Raw genomic sequence first — 17,541 nt, 5'->3', positions numbered from 1 at the left:
CCACTACATGCCTCAGCACTCATTGGATTGCACACATCAAAATGTATTACTTCCAACAAGTTGCTTTCTAGTTCCATTTTACTGAAAACGAGGCTTTCAGTCATCTTGCCCATGTGGTATGATTTGCATGTCTCAAGTGATTCAAAATCAAGTGAGTCCAAACGGTCCATTTGCATGGAGTTTCTTCATGCATATACATCAATAGACATGGTTCGCATGTCTCAAACTTTTCAAAAACGAATGAGCCCAAAGATCCATCAACATGGAGCTTCTTCATGCGTTTTATATCGGTATGACTTACGTGGCAGTGCCACAAGTAGGTGGTACTATCATTACTATCTTATATCTTTTGGCATAAACATGTGTATCACTACGATCGAGATTCAATAAACCATTCATTTTAGGTGCAAGACCATTGAAGGTATTATTCAAATAAACAGAGTAACCATTATTCTCCTTAAATGAATAACCATATTGCGATAGACATAATCCAATCATGTCTATGCTCAACGCAAACACCAATCTTGATGGTAGAGGGAGCGTACGATATTTGATCAACCTTGGAAATACTTCCAACACATATCGTCATCTCACCTTTTAGTTAGTCTCCGTTTATTCCGTAGCTTTTATTTTGAGTTACTAACACTTAGTAACCGAACCGGTATCTTATACCCTGGTGCTACTAGGAGTACTAGTAAAGTACACATTAACACAATGTATATCCAATATACTTCTACCGACCTTGCCAGCCTTCTCATCTACCAAGTATCTAGGGTAATTCTGCTCCAGTGGTTGTTCCCCTTATTACAGAAGCACTTAGTCTCAGGTTTGGGTTCAACTTTGGGTTTCTTCACTAGAGCAGCAGCTGATTTGCCGTTTCATGAAGTATCCCTTCTTGCCCTTGCCCTTCTTGAAACTAGTGGTTTCACCAACCATCAACAATTGATGCTCCTTCTTGATTTTTACTTTTGTGGTGTCAACCATCGCGAATATCTCAAGGATCATCATATATGTCCCCGATACATTATAGTTCATCACGAAGCTCTAGCAGCTTGGTGGAAAAGACTTTGGAGAAACATCACTATCTCATCTGGAAGATCAACTCCCACTCGATTCAAATGATTGTTGTACTCAGACAATCTGAGCACAAGCTCAACAATTGAGCTTTTCTCCTTAGTTTGCAGGCTAAGAAAATTGTCGGAGGTCTCATACCTCTTGACGTGGGCACGAGCCTGAAATCCCAATTTCAGCCCTCGAAACATCTCATATGTTTCGCGACGTTTCAAAACGTCTTCGGCGCCTCAACTCTAAACCGTTTTAACTGAACTATCACGTAGTTATCAAAATGTGTATGTCAGATGTTCGCAACATCCACAGACGACGTTCGAGGTTCAGCACACTGAGCGGTGCATTAAGGACATAAGCCTTCCATGAAGCAATGAGGACAATCCTCAGTTTACGGATCTAGTCCGCATAATTGCTACTATCATCTTTCAACTAAATTTTCTCTAGGAACATATCTAAACAGTAGAACTGAAGCGCGAGCTACGACATAATTTGCGAAGATCTTTTGACTATGTTCAGGATAATTAAGTTCATCTTATGAACTCCCACTCAGATAGACATCCCTCTAGTCATCTAAGTGATTACATGATCCGAGTCAACTAGGCCATGTCCGATCATCACGTGAGACGGACTAGTCATCATCGGTGAACATCTTCATGTTGATCGTATCTACCATACGACTCATGCTCGACCTTTCGGTCTCTTGTGTTCCGAGGCCATGTCTGTACATGCTAGGCTCGTCAAGTCAACCTAAGTGTTTCGCGTGTGTAAATCTGTCTTACACCCGTTGTATGTGAACGTTAGAATCTATCACACCCGATCATCACGTGGTGCTTCGAAACAACGAACTGTCGCAACGGTGCACAGTTAGGGGGAACACTTTCTTGAAATTATTATGAGGGATCATCTTATTTACTACCGTCGTTCTAAGTAAACAAGATGCAAAAACATGATAAACATCACATGCAATCAAATAATAGTGACATGATATGGCCAATATCATATAGCTCCTTTGATCTCCATCTTGGGGCTCCATGATCATCTTGTCACCGGCATGACACCATGATCTCCATCATCGTGTCCCCATGAAGTTGCTCGCCAACTATTACTTCTACTACTATGGCTACCGGCTAGCAATAAAGTAAAGTAATTACATGGCGGTGTTCAATGACACGCAGGTCATACAATAAATAAAGACAACTCCTATGGCTCCTGCCGGTTGTCATACTCATCGACATGCAAGTCGTGATTCCTATTACAAGAACATGATCAATCTCATACATCACATATCATTCATCACATTCTTCTTGGTCATATCACATCACATAGCATACCCTGCAAAAACAAGTTAGACGTCCTCTAATTATTGTTTGCATGTTTTACGTGGCTGCTATGGGTTTCTAGCAAGAATGTTTCTTACCTACGCAAAACCACAACGTGATATGCCAATTGCTATTTACCCTTCATAAGGACCCTTTTCATCGAATCCGTTCCGACTAAAGTGGGAGAGACAGACACCCGCTAGCCACCTTATGCAACTAGTGTATGTCAGTCGGTGGAACCAGTCTCACGTAAGAGTACGTGTAAGGTCGGTCCGGGCCGCTTCATCCCACAATACCGTCGAAACAAGATTGAACTAGTAACGGTAAGCATATTGAACAAAATCAACGCCCACAACTACTTTGTGTTCTACTCGTGCATAGAATCTACGCAATAGACCTAGCTCATGATGCCACTGTTGGGGAACATAGCAAAAATTCAAAAAAATTCCTACGTGTCACCAAGATCTATCTATGGAGAGACCAGCAACGAGGGGAAGGAGAGTGCATCTACATACCCTTGTAGATCGCGCTCGGAAGCGTTCAAGAGAACGGGGTTGATGGAGTCGTACTCGTCGTGATCCAAATCACCGATGATCCTAGCGCCGAACGGACGGCACCTCCGCGTTCAACACACGTACGGAGCAGCGACGTCTCCTCCTTCTTGATCCAACAAGGGGGGAGGAGAGGTTGATGGAGATCCAGCAGCACGACGACGTGGTGGTGGAAGTAACGAGATTCCAACAGGGCTTCGCCAAGCGCTGCGGGAGGAGGGAGATGTGTCATGGGAGGGAGAGGGAGGCGCCAGGGCTTAGGTGCGGCTGCCCTCCCTTCCCCCCACTATATATAGGGCCAAGGGAGAGGGGGGCACAGCCTTGGCCCTCCCTCCAAGGAAGGGTGCGGCCAGGGAGGAGTCCATCCTCCCCAAGGCACCTAGGAGGTGCCTTCCCCTTTTAGGACTCTTCCTTTCCCTTATCTCTTGGCGCATGGGCCTCTTGGGGCTGGTGCCCTTGGCCCATATAGGCCAAGGCGCACACCCCTACAGCCCATGTGGCCCCCCGGGGCAGGTGGACCCCCTTGGTGGACCCCCGGACCCCTTTCGGCACTCCCGGTACAATACCGATAATGCGTGGAACTTTTCCGGCGACCAAAACAAGACTTTCCATATATAAATCTTTACCTCAGGACCATTCCGAAACTCCTCGTGACGTCCGGGATCTCATCCGGGACTCCGAACAACTTTCGGGTTACCGCATACTAATATCTCTATAACCCTAGCGTCACCGAACCTTAAGTGTGTAGACCCTACGGGTTCGGGAACCATGCAGACATGACCGAGACGTTCTCCGGTCAATAACCAACAGCGGGATCTGGATACCCATGTTGGCTCCCACATGCTCCACGATGATCTCATCGGATGAACCACGATGTCAAGGACTTAATCAATCCCGTATACAATTCCCTTTGTCTATCGGTACGATACTTGCCCGAGATTCGATCGTTGGTATCCCGATACCTTGTTCAATCTCGTTACCGGCAAGTCTCTTTACTCGTTCTGTAACACATCATCCCGTGATCAACTCCTTGATCACATTGTGCACATTATGATGATGTCCTACCGAGTGGGCCCAGAGATACCTCTCCGTCACATGGAGTGACAAATCCCAGTCTCGATTCGTGCCAACCCAACAGACACTTTCGAAGATACCTATAGTGTACGTTTATAGCCACCCAGTTACGTTGTGACGTTTGGCACACCCAAAGTATTCCTACGGTATCCGGAGTTGCACAATCTCATGGTCTAAGGAAACGATACTTGACATTAGAAAAGCTTTAGCATACGAACTACATGATCTTTTGCTAGGCTTAGGATTGGGTCTTGTCCATCACAACCTTCTCCTAATGATGTGATCCCGTTATCAACGACATCCAATGTCCATGGTCAGGAAACCGTAACCATCTATTGATCAACGAGCTAGTCAACTAAAGGCTTACTAGGGACATGGTGTCGTCTATGTATCCACACATGTATCTGAGTTTCCTATCAATACAATTCTAGCATGGATAATAAACGATTAGCATGAACAAGGCAATATAATAATAATTAATTTATTATTGCCTTTAGGGCATATTTCCAACAGATGGTGGCCGTCAAGGAGGAGGAGAGGACGGAGGAGGCGATGGAGGAGGAGCCGGTGGCCACGTTCCACCCGGGTCTGGTGGGCCAGGGGTGGGGCTGGTCCTGCACTGCACCGGAGATGGCCGCCGCCGTGGGCGGGAACTGGTGCGCCACTCCGCCGCGGTCACCGGAGCGGGAGGCGTCGCCACGGGAGGAGGTCGTGCAGGCACCTCCAGCCGTCCAGCCCGCTCCCGTCTACCACGCACCGCCGGCTCACCTATGGACGCCACCGGCCTACGTGGACCTCGTCAGCAACGACGATGACCCCGGCGGCCACTGAAGACGGCGAAGGCGACGATATCGACGGGCACGGGCAGAAGCGTGCTGGCGGCGGCCGTTTTTTATTTTTCTTTTTTATGTTTAATTATGTCAAGTTGGACATGAAACTGAGCCGTTTTGTGGCCGTGGCAATCCTAACTAAGTTTTGTGTTTATTAAACTGCGTTTATTTATTTATTTTAGTCATTTTATTTATGTTTTCTGTTTTTTCAAATCATGTCCAACGCGGACGTGATTTAGGGTGCGGCCGCGCGATGGGCGCACGCACGACCCAACGGATAAGACCGAACACGGGCAAACCCATCGGCGCCTCAAAGAAACAAAATCCGGCCAAACCGAACATCCGTTTAGGGTCGCACGGTGGAGTTGGCCTCAAAGCGTCATGATAAGCACGTACGGCTGGGCAAGCAGCAGCTGGGTGCTCACAAAACGTTCTTTATGTGCTATTAACAGTCAATGTCTTCGCGACCGCGAACTCAACCGGCTAGCAGCCAGAAGGGTCCTTGAGGATTTGCATTTTGCAGTGCTTTTCTCAAGAAAACATGTGTCGGTCTTGCTGAGTCGGCGTCTCGGTTTTCAGGCAGTTTTTCAACTCTGTTATCCATTTCCAAATATGATTGTAGCTATATCTCATTGTTGATTCTTGTATGTATGCCCAACCAAATTACAGTATGCGATTAACCGGGGAAGCAGCGATTCGGTGCCCACAAATTTATTGTTCATCGGGCGTAGATGAGCCCGAGCTCAGAAATGACTTACGGATGAACCGGCCGCATGTTTGATTCTGATATGCATATGATGACCTATAGTGGGTCGCGGGCAAAACAACATAGCGATGCACGCATACTGTACTATAGTGGCGCTGGCTAGCGAGCTCACGCTCACTGGCCTCTCTCGCCTGCGCCGACCCACCAAAACGCGAGCTATTGGCTCGCTCGGATGTTCTCCTCCCTCGCTCATTTGTTCATCAGTTGACTGGTAACTTTGCAAAATAATCATAAATCTGAAAAAAAAATCATAAATTTTAAAAATTTCACGCGTTTAAACAAACACATTTTTGAGAAAAAAATATACAAAATATGGAAAACGTTTTTGAAATTTGAATAAATCAAATTTTGAAAAAAGTTCACAAAACGAGGTCCACGAATATGAAAAACTTTCCGTTTCATGAAAAAAGTTTACGAATGAATTGAAAAGGTTTTCAAATTCTAAAAAAAACACAATATTGAGAAAAAAAATGAATTTGAAAAAAGTTTACGCATTTGAAGAGAAATATGTAAAGAAAGCCTGAAACTGCCCCGATCCGATCAGCTGGCGCCATGTGTTTTGGACCATCTGGCCGATCGAGCAGCTGACATCGAGCTGAACAAAAGCCTGAAACTGCCCTGACGCGATCCTCTCCGGTTGCGGCGAGTGATCGAGCCATGCGGCAGAGAAGGGCGGGTGGGCTCCGCGGCCGGCCATATCGATCTGTCTGCCGTCGGCGACCCTCCATAGGAGTGTCAACTACTGCTGGATGCCTCCGCGAAATAGAGTGGTGCGCATGCGAGTGCCGGTGCAGGCGCAGGGACCTCATTAAATCATTGCCACATAGGCAAATTAATTGAGTTGGAGTCTATGATACTAGTACTCAAGTTACTCCCACTATGAGCAGTCTCAATGGCGGTAAAACGTGGAGTCAATTTTTTTTTTTGAAATCGAGGCAAAAGATTTGCCTCATCTATTAATTAAGAAGGGAATAGTGTTTATTACAAGGGACCCAAAACAACGTCATGGATTATTACTCTCGCGTCATGAGTGACCCTAGGTTTTTAGCCCCGGCGGTGACCCAAAGATTTGCCTCCATCATGATGTTGTTGAGCAAAATGGTTGGTGGCGCGCTTTTGTTGCGGAAGACCCTTGCGTTCCTTTCATTCCATACGGTCCATGAGACAAGCATGGTAAGCGAAGCCATGGCCTTCCTCTGAGTGATGCCCGCGCTGGCACGACTTTCCCATCACTTTTTTACGAAGCCTTCCAAGTGCCAAGAAGTGACGTCGAAGTTCTCAAGTCGTAATTTCTCTTTGACCAAGCCCCAAAGCCTCAATGTAAAACGACACTTGAAAAAAAGGTGCTCGCCACACTCTTGCACTCTGTTGCAAAGAGGACAAAGCCCACAATTTGTCCATCTCCGCTTGTCCAACCTATTGGCGGTCCAAATGCGATCTTGAATAGCCAACCATGCGAAGAACTTAACCTTTGGCGGCGTCCAAGCCTTCCACACCATCTGGTCCAAAGAGGAGAAGGTCATGCCAAGGAATTGCGCTTTGTAGGCAAAGGCCGCGGAATAGAGCTCATTTGTCGAATTTTTATGTTTCCACACAATGCCATCATTGGCACTCTCATCAAGCTGTATGCCATGCAGTAAACTCCAAAAGATGATGAACTGTCGGGTGTGCTCGATGGATAGAGCGGTAGGAGGTTTGATCTTCAGGATCCATGCATTGTTTTGGGGGCCCTCACGCATCATCCAATTCTTTCTTGAGCATGCATCAAAGAAAATCTCCCTTATTACTGCACCATTGACTCCACGTTTTATATAGGTGCAGTAATAAGGGAGATTTTCTTTAAAAAGGCTAGTGAGGAGAGGTACTTAAATTACTCACAAATAAATAAACAATGGGAGTAGGATGAGTAGTTTACTACTACATACCTACTGCCATGCTCGCTTGTACTCGCAATGACGTCCAAGGCGTAAGCCTTCGATTCAGCGTTGGCCTCTCCATTAGGTGTTTTCATGATAGAAATCCTTCTCCCTTGGGTATCACCAATCTGGAAGAAAGCCATGACTAGCCAGGCGAAGGTGATGAGCTCCCCTCCCGTGTTGGCCAGTCGCGCCACGTGTAACTCTGCTCGAGACTTGCCAGCGGCGTAGAGAAGAATCCTCATCCACATGTGTACCATCTCCTCTATTGTTTCCTTGGTTGGCTGGAGATCATACTTGTCCATTTCCTTAGACAAATTGCTCACCATATATGGGCTCTGAAAATCTATCCACAGACCTGCAGTGCTGGTAGTGAGTGGCAGCATGGTAGGGTGGGCAACGAAAAGGTCCATCATATAGTTGGATAGTTTACGGCATACCCGCACCATACTACCATAATCTTCTGCTGGTGCTACCATGTCTGAATCTAAAAGAAGGGAGTATTTATTCAAGAGTAACTCGGTCAGAACATGCATCTCCACGACAGTCCTAGCAAAAAATTGTTCAAAACCCTGCATCCTTTTTGCCAACATCGAGCCAACATTTGGCCACTCTCGAGTGGGCATCCCGCTGAGTTCATCGTCTAAGACAATAATCTCCTTTGCAACACACGCCATGGTCATCTCATCAGCATCCATGTACCAGGTGTCTAACACTTTGCTCATCCAAAATATATTCACCTTCTCGCCACCAAAGAAACCAACGAACACCCTTATGACCACGGTCATCACTCGTTGACTGAATCTAGTCCCTCGGTTACCATTCATACAACGAACACCCATACAAGGTCGTACTGTCCGATTGAACTTGGCCTGGCCACCGCTGCTTCTTCTCCGACAAGCCAATGATATCATTGGAAAAAATAAACCAGGACAACTTCGCAAGCCTCTCCCACTTCCGGCGCTTCAACATCAACCACGTCCGTGGTGATGTCGTGGAATTAAGTATTATTGACCAAACTTCTATGAAAAATCCTCCGATAAATAGTGAATAGGTGATTGCAATGTCGACTTTGGCATACCCCTGTTTGTCTACAATTGCGTGGAAGAGCCCAAAAGCAACAACAATGGATAACTGAGAGATGTATCTGAATATCATGGCGCTCCTTGTTCTGAGTACAACAGCCTTTGTGTAGAGCTCGTCGTACACTAGGCCAAGCTGAAGCCTCCCTATCTTCACCGTTTGGTTGATGTCTCCTGGCGGGTAGAAGTTTGTCATACAGTAACCACGTGCTGAAAAGATGTGGAGGGCATATGACACTGACCTGAGAGCATCATAAACAGGTCAATGGAGAAGGCAGTAATGGTGTCCTGTCCACCAAGATGGATGAGGAGAAATGGTGCCCAAAAGAAAGCTAGGGGTTGGCTTCCCTTGTCAATGATGGTGGTGATGTTGTTCTCTCGTCGTGAGAGAAGGCCAAGGGCATAAACTGCTACCAAGTCTGCCCCCAAGAAAGCTAACCAAATGAGAACCCTTAGGAACCCACTGGACCTGCGGCGCCGAAGGTTTCCAGCAAACAAGAGGAACAATTGTAGTGTGAAGCTGAGAAGGACAAGTAGCTGAATTTCCCACTCATCGAAAAGTTTGATCAAAGTCCACATCATTTTGTCACACGCCGGCCACCTGATGCATGGCACAATGATAATTTCAGTGCGGACTTAATTTTGCAATATAAAGAACTATGTATATACTCATCAGTGACATAATTAATGTACAAATTTAATTGTCAGGGTCATCTTTGTTCGTGAAATATCAAGAGGAACTAAAGGACTAGTTTATGAACTGCGGTACATTTATCCAAAAAAAAAAACACTGTAGACTAAATGAGATTTGTTTGTATGAAAAGGAGGATCAATTACCCCCGGCCTCTGCATACTAGTTTATGACTGTCGTACGCACTGTTTTTCCGAAAAGAAATATAGATATAGAAGACCATACGTACCTTGGATCACTTTCCTCAATGCGGTTTCACAACGTCTAGTCGCACCCTTGGATAGTTAGGCGTGCCGCCTGAAGCCGCAGTGCTTGGATCGATGGTGAGGAATTAACTGGTCCCACGCTTTCGTCAATCTATGTACTCCCAGCTAGAGGAGAGGAGAGCCTGAAGGTGTGAGGATGAACTGAGGCACTGTAGATTCGAGACGTATGGCACTCTCATCGCTGGTGCCCTTTGTCGGATACGTTTCTTGCAGCTAGAGCAAAGGAGGAGGGGTCGATCGGTCGTGCTTTCCTGTAGCTAGGTCGCTCCCGTCGCCCAGCTCCAAGCCGGCCCGGTCGGCGACGCGTGGGCGCATTGCTGTTTTTCTCCTCCTCCTTTTGCGTCGCAGCCACAACAATATCTCTTCTTAATTAATCGATGAGGCAATTCTTTTGCCTCCGTTTCAAAAAGCAATATCGATGAGGCAATACGTTTCAAAAGCCTGGTGATATACACATAAGTTAACCAAACAAAACACTTCTTGCGCAGCTCGCTTACAAGCAAACAAGAACTAGATGATGCCATGGGTATGCACGCAAACGTGCATATGCTGTATAATTAGTACGACACCCTCAAAATAGCTTCAGAATTTGGTTGGTTTCGGGTAGCATCCGAGTGAGTAGGGCAAAAGGACGCTCACGGGAAAATCTGCTAGCGTCTTTGAGGATCTCAGTTGGTGTTCAGGCCTTCAACGGCTTGAAGTCTGCTCCCACTGCCTCCTGGACAGATTTGAAACCGTCTCTTTCCAAGCATTCTGCGAGCTCGGCCTGTCGAATAACCATCAGCATCAGAGTTCAATTCAGACATACACAAGGGAGCAGGCTAAAATATGTTGGTCAGGATGGCCGGGCTCATTTACTGAGCAGTGGTACGTTTGTAACTAGGAAAACGGTTGCAACTTGTAAGATTCATGCCAAGTAAAATAAATGTTAGATCACCTTTATTCTCGGGATGAGAGCTGGACCTCCGTAGGCAAGTGCAGTGTAAAGCTGAACCAGCGTGGCTCCAGAACGTATCTTCTTGTATGCATCCTCGCCGCTGTATGTGCATTACAATTTTTTGATTAAATATTGGTGTTGAAAGTGAAAAACACCATCAAAGTAAATAACAAACCAACATTACCTAGTTACACCACCACAGCCTATCAGCGTAACCTTGCCCTGCAGGATATGCAAACACTTGCTCATCAGGGAGAGTTACGAAACTCCAGTAAAGAAATAGTAGAACCAAGAATGCAATGCCCGGGATGGAAGATGTGCTAAAGTAAATAGATATATACTGTAATAAAGTAAGAAACAGGATAAAGCACGCACGCCTGTACGGATATACATATCCCTGAGAACTTGAGTAGATAAGTCAAACAGAGGCTTCCCACTTAATCCGCCGGCTTCCTGAGCTAATGGATGTGCGTCTGCAGGAGGTGGCCTTGAAATTGTTGTGTTTGATATAATCTGTGTTGTTAAAAATATCGATAAAGAGTAAGCAAACATTAGTGAAGCAACATGGACGAGAGAAATACATATTTGCACAGGAGTTAATTAGGGTTATGCTAGTCAGTGCAGTGACACGTAAAAGTGTGTCATGGAATAATTATCCACCTACCAGGCCATCTAACTTGGAAGCAAGAGCAACCTGGAAAACAGCAAGCAAAAGCATAAGAAAAATATTCACCAACTGTCAAAGAGCATGAAAAATAAGGCTTTAGTCCAGTATGTTACAGCAGCAATGTCCTCAAGATCCTGCTTCGACAAGTCCGGTGCGATTTTAACAAGCAATGGTGGTGGACCATCTTCAGCCCACTGCATCTCATCTCGTGCATCTTGCACCTGCACATCCAGTGTACGTCATACTAATTACCCATAAAAATGAAGAAAAATATCCAGTTCAATTAATAAGACTACAGACCTTCTTCACAAGTTCTTTCAGCTGCTTTCTACCTTGCAATGCGCGAAGACCAGGAGTATTTGGGGAAGAAACATTTATGACCTGCATTAAGAGTAAGAAACCGGTTGTTACCATTTATGCTGCATGTCCATATACACTGCTCATCCAGCAGCAGTCCTATTTCCATGCTTGAAAGAGAGCACAAAACAATGAAATGTTTTTCTTCATATGCAGAAGCATAGCCCCTGATTTCAATAAGAAAGTATAGTAGCATGTTTTAGCAGGTGGTACCAAATGGGGAGCCATCATGAAGCACACAGTTTCACAAGTTAAGCCCTTCTGTTAAAAAATGTGCATTGACGACAAAACATTCAAGAAATGCATCAGTTTTATTCTGAAGCAAACATTTCTCTAGTTATGCTATTTTTCTCTCTTTGATGAGCCACATTAGATGAGAACAGATCAACATGAATGAATGCAAATTTCCTTATTCTAACAACCATATCCATCTGAATCTATGGTGCATATGAAACTGAAAGTAACAAACGTGTGATGTGAGGTTATCTTGTAACAGCAAAAGATGGATACCAGGTAATCAGCATACTGTGACAACGAATGAACTCCTTGCACGTAGTCAGCACCAGCATCTTCACTAGTCTTATTCTTGCCAAGATTGACTCCCAAAATTCCAGGACCTGCTTTCCCTCCTTGCTTTACATCACTGGAGCTCGAAGTTTCCTCCATCTTCCTCTTACCATGTTGTGCCCCAAGACGCTTAGCAACTACTACAATTCCTTCACTGTTGAACCCGCAGCGATTGACTACAGCACTGAAGAGAAAGCAAGAAAACACCATTACAAGAAACCACCACACAACATTTTTAATTTGTTTCATAATTAAAGTGGCAGCGGACAGTTTGAATAGCAGCAGCAGAACATGAAATGCTTACCCATGCTCTTTCAATCTGAATATCCGCGGCTTAGGATTTCCCTCTTGAGGCTGAGGTGTTACAGAGCCAACTTCCACAAAGCCAAATCCAAGACCCAATAGACCCTCCACGGCCTCAGCATTCTTATCAAATCCAGCAGCAAGACCAATTGGATTTGTAAAGTTCCTTCCCCAAACCTCTATCCCAAGAACTGGTGGATCAGGTCTCTTTTCTCTTGGGACAAATCCATGAGCAGCAGCAGAAACAGCCAAACGATGAGCAAACTCTGCATCTAGCAGCGCAAAAAGTGGATTCACGAGTTCTGTTGATTTGAATAACCACCCACTGCACGATCACAAAGGGCAGAGCCATTAGTGAATAGGCTCCTAGTAGTTGATAGTTGTACCCAGAAAAGGGTACGAATAAGCAGGAGCTTACGAATTCCTAGAATCCCAACTTGTGGCTATTTCAAGCACCTATGGGGTGCTTTCGTGCTATTCAGATGTAATTACAACTTGTTCTAATGAAAAATTAGGTCCAAGAACTTAGTGGCATGTACCAAAACGTGGCCTCGTCGGTAGTACTCACGTAAGCACCTCCAGCAATGGCCAATCCTATCATGGCCCCAGTCAAAAGCCTACCCTGCATATTGACGAGGAACAACAAGGACTAGTTAATAAAGTAAATGACACAGTAAAGGGACAGGTAGGTAATCACTATAATAACTGTATGATCAACTCAATCTTTCATAAGATCCTTCACAAGAAACTAATTTAAGAATGCGCTTTTTTCAAATAAAAGAGGACAAGTATTGTTGTCAAAATCTCAAGAATAGTGCAGTCAATAGATCCTCCATCTACAGGAACATCAAGTCCGATTATTATTTTCCCCTTTGTATTTGTATTTAAATCATGATGATGGGACAGAGCGCAAGTGAGTAACTGCGCTACAAAAGGTCACACAAAAATATTATCTTTGATCAAAAGACGCAACGCGTTCAGATGGCACGAGAGCATGGACCAGATCACCAGCGCAGCGTACTGGCGGCAACCAGCGGGCGCGGCATCTAAAACACGCCAGCTGCTTCCTCCATTACTCGAGAGGAAGCAGCGCGCGGAGGAGCAGAGCGCAGAGCGCGCGCGTGAGGTGTATGCGTCAATGCCGAGGAGGCGGGGGGCGGCTGGGAGGGCCGCGTTACCTTGCGGGGAGGCGGGGGCACCTTAATGGGCACTGCAACGGCGGAGACCGTCCTGCTGGCCTGCCGGGCGCCGGCGAGGGCGGGGGCGGGGCCGCGCCACGGGGAGCCGCGCAGGAGCGCGCCGCGGAGGGAGCGCCGCCACGCGCTCGCGGCGGCGGAGGACGCCATGGCGGGGCAGGCGCGGGGGGCGACGGCGATGGCGGCGGCGGCGGGGGGACGGGCGGGCGGGCGGTCTGGTCGGCGTGGGGAGCAAGCAGAAGGGGCGAGGGCTCAGGCGTGGAAGAGAAGTAGTAGCAGACTGTACTTGGGCTGGGCCGGGAGACGGGCCCAGGTCGGCTTATAAGCGGCTCGCCATCTCTTCTTCTTGCTCGCTCGACCGGATTTTTTTCTTTTTTTTTCTTTCTTCTGTCCGAAGAGACCAGTAGAAATAACTCCGTATGCTACGACTTGGGAAGCAAGGCAGAAATGGCTTCTTGATAGACAAGCAATACCTCCTCGTAGGCTCTCGAATGCTGAGATAGCAAGAAGTGCGATGCATTCTGTAAAAAAAAAGGACCATGCAGCTAGGGATGAAAATCGGGCCCGGTTTAACCAAAGAAAGGCCATGCTTTCATTGCCAAAGCTTCCATAGTTGAGACTTCCGAAGCAAAAGGAACACGGCAATAACCAGCAGCTACTCCCTCCGGTCCTTTTTACTTTGCATATTAGAATTCTTTAAAGTCAAACTTCACAAAATTTGATCATACTTATATGAAAAAATATCAACATCTGACATGCTAATGTTATACAATATGAAACTTTAAGTCATGACACATCTATAGATATTGATTTCAGATTATGAATGCTGGTACTTTTTTCTATAAAGTTGGTCAAATTTTACGAGGCTTGACTTCAATCAAATCTTATATTCGAACTAAAAAGAACCGGAGGGCGTACAAATGTAGCTTGGTCATCAGGAATGACGGCTCTCGTTGGTCCCACTCCGTCTTCACCATGGAAAGAAGCGCCCGCGTTCTGTTTTAAATTACCTTTTCCTGGCTTTACCCATCGAGTTTTCTTCCTAACAGCGTGTTTGGTTCGGAGGAATTATAGATGGGGAATGGGAGTTGAGAGGTGAGGAGATTAAAAGTCCACTGTTTGATTAGAGGTAATGGGAGTTTAAGTGGGAAGGGGAATGGGAGTTGAGGAAGCCGATTCCCATCGATTTCTTTCTATGGACAACGCATTTGCAGCGTGTTTGGCAAAAAATGGGAAGGGGAATGGGAGTTTAATGTAGGGAGTTGTATTGAGATTAGACATGCGATGAGTCGTTTTATTCCCAATCCTCTGTTTGACGCATGATGAAAATTATGTGTGAGAGTTTGATGAGAAATTGTATTCCCGTGTTTGGTTCGTGAGAATTGACAAGGAAATAGACAAGGGAAATTAACGTAAGTTATGATGAAGGGCTAAGATTGACTCACTAAAACAATTCCCTTCCAACTCCCACCCCCTCCCCTGTTAATAAAACGGTGGGAGTTGGAGTCTCAAGTCCCATGACTATTCCCTTATCAATTCCCAATCCCCCTAACCAAACAATAGATTTGAAGTCTCGTACCCCTTCAATTCCCATTCACTAGCTCTAACTACCCCCAACCAAACATGCTGTTGGTAATATTTGAGAAGGGGAATGGGAGTTTAGAGTAGGTAGTTATATTGAGATTAGACATGGGATGAGACGTTTTATTCCCAATCCTTTGTTTGGCACATAATAGGAATTACATGTGAGATTTGAGGAAAAATTGTATTCCTTTGTTTGGCTCATGGGAATTGGCAAGGGACTAGACATGGGAAGTTAACGTAAATTATGATGAAGGGCTAAGATCGACTCACTAAAATAATTCCCTTTCAATTCCCACCCCCTCTCCTATTAATAAAACGGTGGGAGTTGGAGTCTAAAGTCCCATGCCTATTCCCTTCTAAATTCCCAGTCCCCCTAACCAAACAATAGATTTAAAGACTCACACCCCTTCAATTCCCATTCCCTAGATCTAATCACCCCCAACCAAACACGCTAGGAGTACCCTGAGTAGAGTTTTATCCCACGCTAATTCCCATCATATACCAAACAAGGGAATGTGAGTAAATATCTACTTTCCATGCCTAATCCATCCATAAACATCCTCGTGCAAACTACCATTCATGAGCAGAGTGTTTACCAAACAGGCTGTAAACACTATTTTATGGTTTGCCTTGGAGACTGGATGGGTGTACTACACCCAATTTAGCCAAAAAAATGAAAAATGGTATCAAACAAAATCCAAAAAAATTGAACAAACCAGTAGAAATACTTCATACAACTTGGCGAGCAAGGCACAAATGCCTTCTTTTTGAAAAAATGGAGGACTAGGCAGTAGCCTAGTGGCAAGGGTCGCAGTGGCGAACCCTGCGCCCACGGTTTGACTCCCGTCGGAAGCGAATTTGTGGCGTCTCATCCGGTGGGCTCCTTCTATAAAATATACGTCCTAGGTGCTAGTGCCCATGGAAATTTTTTCTTTTGACAAATGTCTTCTTGATATAAAAGTCGTGATTTTCCATACAAAAATATCCATTGTGATTTTTTCCCATTTTTCATTGCTTCATAAAATACCTTTTGAAGACAATACAAATGTAGATGCCCACACACACACCCTGTAAAATACCCCTTTTGTAAATCGAAATACAACAGTTGGCACTTTGGCACATAATTAATATGTTAGCTCAAAAAATGATAAATTGTTGTATGAAACCATATATAAATGACAACAGTGTAACATTAGCATGAGAAAAACTATAGATATGTTTGACATGTATCAGTGCACTGCTTATATGATATGGACATATTATATGTACACTTCCATATCACGAGCATGTGGGCCTATTTGGTTCCCAGCCTACGGTTGCCACGCCTAACCTTAATTATACCACAACATTTAAGACATATGTTTGGTTCATCGTCACACTTGTGGCTTGTCATTGTTTTCTAGTTATATGGTCCACATGTCACATGCTTAATTTTTTGCCATTTTTTGTCTCACTTATGGTGGCCATTTTGTTAGCCACACTTTTTGTGGCAGCCACACTTTGTCTAAGGTTAGTTGTGGCAAAGTTAGTCATGAACCAAATGATACGTCCATTTTGCATCATGCTTTCATATCGATATTTATTGCATTATGGGCTGTTATTACACATTATGTCACAATACTTATGCATATTCTCTCTTATTTTACAAGGTTTACATAAAGAGGGAGAATGCCGGCAGCTGGGATTCTGGGCTGGAAAAGGATCAAATATTAGAGACCTATGATGCACAGCTCCAAAAGTACAAAAACTTAACGGAAGTTATTTTCAGAATATATAAAAAATACTGAGCGCAAGAAGTACCAGAGGGGGACCACTCACCAGCCACGAGGGTGGGGGGCGCGCCCTACCCCCTGGGCGCGCCCCCTGCCTCGTGGGCCCCCTGGTGGCCCTTCGATGCCCATCTTGTGAGTAGTTACGTTTGTTCCTGAGGACATGGGAGAAGTCTTGCTATTAGTAGTCATGTGAATTTGGTATTCGTTCAATATTTTGATGAGATGTATGTTGTCTCTCCTCTAGTGGTGTTATGTGAACGTCGACTACATGTCACTTCACCATTATTTGGGCCTAGAGGAAGGCATTGGGAAGTAATAAGTAGATGATGGGTTGCTGCTACCTCTTGAGCACTACGTTGATTTTCCCTTGAAGAGGAAAGGGTGATGCAGCAAAGTAGCGTAAGTATTTCCATCAGTTTTTGAGAACCAAGGTATCAATCCAGTAGGAGGCTATGCGCGAGTCCCTCGCACCTACACAAAACAAATAAATCCTCGCAACCAACGCGATAAGGGGTTGTCAATCCCTACAGGGTCACTTACGAGAGTGAGATCTGATAGATATGATAAGATAATTTTTTTGGTATTTTTATGATAA

At 45.2% G+C, this 17,541-nt stretch overlaps 1 protein-coding gene across 1 annotated transcript; it reads right to left on the bottom strand.

Annotated features, from left to right (window-relative positions):
- Window positions 1–9,976: 9,976 nt before the first annotated feature.
- On the bottom strand, window positions 9,977–13,740 carry LOC119357099 (dihydroorotate dehydrogenase (quinone), mitochondrial). The gene is made up of 11 exons (XM_037624087.1): window positions 13,573–13,740; window positions 12,934–13,016; window positions 12,396–12,719; window positions 12,035–12,275; window positions 11,468–11,548; window positions 11,281–11,388; window positions 11,165–11,194; window positions 10,876–11,013; window positions 10,685–10,722; window positions 10,501–10,600; window positions 9,977–10,329 (listed from the first exon to the last, which is right to left on the bottom strand). The coding sequence occupies exons 1-11, from the start codon at window positions 13,738–13,740 to the stop codon at window positions 10,243–10,245; spliced, it is 1,398 nt and encodes a 465-aa protein (XP_037479984.1). The 3' UTR covers window positions 9,977–10,242.
- Between the last annotated feature and the right edge of the window lie 3,801 nt (window positions 13,741–17,541).

This window comes from Triticum dicoccoides, chromosome 2A (genome assembly GCF_002162155.2).
Source record: "Triticum dicoccoides isolate Atlit2015 ecotype Zavitan chromosome 2A, WEW_v2.0, whole genome shotgun sequence".
NCBI classification, from domain to species: Eukaryota; Viridiplantae; Streptophyta; class Magnoliopsida; order Poales; family Poaceae; genus Triticum; species Triticum dicoccoides.
The sequence above is the reverse complement of the archived record's forward strand: the minus strand, read 5'-3'. Positions and strand labels throughout refer to the sequence as shown.